General features: G+C 87.9%; 1 protein-coding gene across 1 annotated transcript; it reads left to right on the top strand.

The window, feature by feature from the left end:
• Nucleotides 1–74: 74 nt before the first annotated feature.
• Nucleotides 75–1,424, top strand: LOC138861145 (collagen alpha-1(I) chain-like; the record flags this gene model as incomplete). The annotated part of the gene is made up of 1 exon (XM_070120010.1): nt 75–1,424. A coding segment is annotated over one exon (1,350 nt), but the record flags the coding sequence as incomplete, so codon positions are not given.
• Between the last annotated feature and the right edge of the window lie 1,014 nt (nt 1,425–2,438).

The raw sequence follows: 2,438 nt of genomic DNA, 5'->3' as shown, positions 1-2,438 counted from the left end.
GCCGGCCAGGCCCGGCCGGCCGGGCCCCGGCCGGCCAGGCCTGGCCTGGCCTGGCCCGGGCCCGGCCCGGCCAGGGCCGGCCGGCCGGGCCGGCCGGCCGGCCGGCCGGCCGGCCCGGCCCGGCCGGCCAGGCCAGGCCGGGGCCGGCCGGCCGGCCAGCCAGGCCCGGCCGGCCAGGCCAGGCCAGGGCCCGGCCCTGGCCTGGCGGCCAGGCCAGGCCCGGCCCGGCCGGGCCGGCCTGGCCGGCCGGCCGGCCGGCCCGGCCAGGCCCGGCCAGGCCAGGCCAGGCCAGGCCAGGCCTGGGCCCGGCCCGGGGGAGGCCAGGCCAGGGCCAAAGGGGCCAGGCCAGGGCAGGCCAGGCCAGGCCAGGCCCGGCCGGCCGGCCGGCCGGCCGGCCGGCCGGCCAGGCCAGGCCAGGCCGGCCGGCCGGCCGGCCGGCGGCCGGCCGGCCGGCCGGCGGCCGGCCGGCCGGCCCGGGGCCAGGCCGGCCCCGGCCGCCAGGCCAGGCCGGCCAGGCCAGGCCAGGCCAGGCCGGCCGGCAGGCCAGGCCAGGCCAGGCCAGGCCGGCCAGGCCGGCCGGCCTGGCCTGGCCCCGGCCGGCCGGCCGGCCGGCCGGCCAGGCCCGGCCAGGCCGGCCCGGCCGGCCAGGCCAGGCCAGGCCGGCCAGGGCCCCCCAGCCAGGCCGGCCAGGCCAGGCCAGGCCGGCCGGCCGGCCGGCCTGGCCGGCCGGGCCTGGCCCCGGGCCGGCCAGGCCCCGGCCAGGGCCCGGCCAGGCCTGGCCGGCGGCCGGGCCGGCCGGCCGCGGCCGGCCGGCCGGGCCGGCAGGCCAGGCCAGGCCAGGCCAGGCCGGGCCGGCCCGGCCGGCCGGCCTGGCCGGGGCCCGGCCAGGCCGGCCAGGGCCGGCCGGCCGGCCGGCCGGCCGGCCGGCCAGGCCAGGCCAGGCCAGGCCGGCCGGCCGACCACCGGCCGGCCGGCCGGCCCGGCCAGGCCAGGCCAGGCCAGGCCCCGGCCGGCCGGCCCGGCAGGCCAGGGCCCGGCCCGGCCGGCCGGCCTGGCCTGGCCCCGGGCCCGGCCAGGCCAGGCCAGGCCAGGCCAGGCCAGGCCGGCCGGCCGGCAGGGCCCGGCCCGGCCAGGCCAGGCCAGGCCAGGCCGGCCGGCCGGCCGGCCGGCCGGCCCGGCCAGGCCAGGCCAGGCCAGGCCGGCCGGGGCCGGCCGGCCCCGGCAGGCCCCGGCCAGGCCAGGCCCGGCCAGGGCCGGGCCCGGCCGGCCGGGCCAGGCCGGGCCCGGCCAGGCCAGGCCAGGCCAGGCCGGCCAGGCCAGGCCACCCGCCACCTGGCCGCCAGGCCGGGCCGGCCGGCCCGGCCGGGGGCCAGGGCCCGGCCAGGCCAGGCCCCGGGCCGGCCGGCCGGCCGGCCCCAGGCCAGGCCGGCCAGGCCGGCCGGCCGGCCGGCCGGCCAGGCCAGGCCAGGCCAGGCCAGGCCAGGCCGGCCGGCCGGGCCGCCGGGGCCCGGCCAGGCCAGGCCAGGCCAGGCCAGGCCAGGCCGGCCCCGGGCCGCCGCAGGGCCGGCCAGGGCCCGGCCAGGCCGGCCGGGCCGGCCGGCCTGCCCCGGGCCGGCCTGGCCTGGGCCTGGCCAACCAGGCCAGGCCAGGCCGGCCGGCCGGCCGGCCAGGCCAGGCCAGGCCAGGCCGGCCGGCCGGCCGGCCAGGCCCGGCCAGGCCAGGCCAGGCCGGCCGGCCAGGCCAGGCCGGCCGGCCGGCCGGCCGGCCGGCCGGCCAGGCCGGCCAGGCCAGGCCGGGCCCGGGCCCGGGCCCGCCGGCCCCCCCCCCCCCCCCCGGCCCCCACCACCAGGGCCCCCACCAGGGCCACCACCCAACCACCACCCCCCCACCCCCACCACCAGGGCCCCCACCCCCGGGCCCCCCCCCCGGCCCCCACCCGGGAGGCCACCACCACCGGCCACCGGCACCAGGCCAGGCCAGGCCACCACCACCCCCCCCCCACCAGGCCACCCCTCCATCACCACCCACCAAAACCCCCCACCACCACCACCAGGCCACCCCACCACCAGGGCCCCCAGGGCCCCCACCCCTTCACCCCCCTCCCCACCACCCCCCAGGGCCCGGGGCCCCTCCCCCCCCCCCTCACCACCACCACCACCACCCCCCCCCCACCAGCACCACCCGGGCCCGGCCCGGGCCACCCCTTCCACCCCCCACCACCACCACCCCAACCCACCCCACCACCACCAGGGCCACCCCACCACCCCCCCCCCACCACCAGGGCCCGGCCACCACCCCAGGCCCCCCCACCAGGCCACCACCACCACCACCCCCCCCCCCCTTAACCACCACCAGGCCCCCACCAGGGCCCCCCCCCCCCCCCAGGGCCCCCACCACCACCACCACCACCCTTTCCACCACCAGGGCCAGGCCAGGCC

This window comes from Penaeus vannamei, unplaced genomic scaffold (assembly GCF_042767895.1).
Source record: "Penaeus vannamei isolate JL-2024 unplaced genomic scaffold, ASM4276789v1 unanchor1129, whole genome shotgun sequence".
Taxonomy (NCBI): domain Eukaryota; kingdom Metazoa; phylum Arthropoda; class Malacostraca; order Decapoda; family Penaeidae; genus Penaeus; species Penaeus vannamei.
Note: the sequence above shows the minus strand (reverse complement) of the source record. Positions and strands in the feature narration are given on the sequence as shown.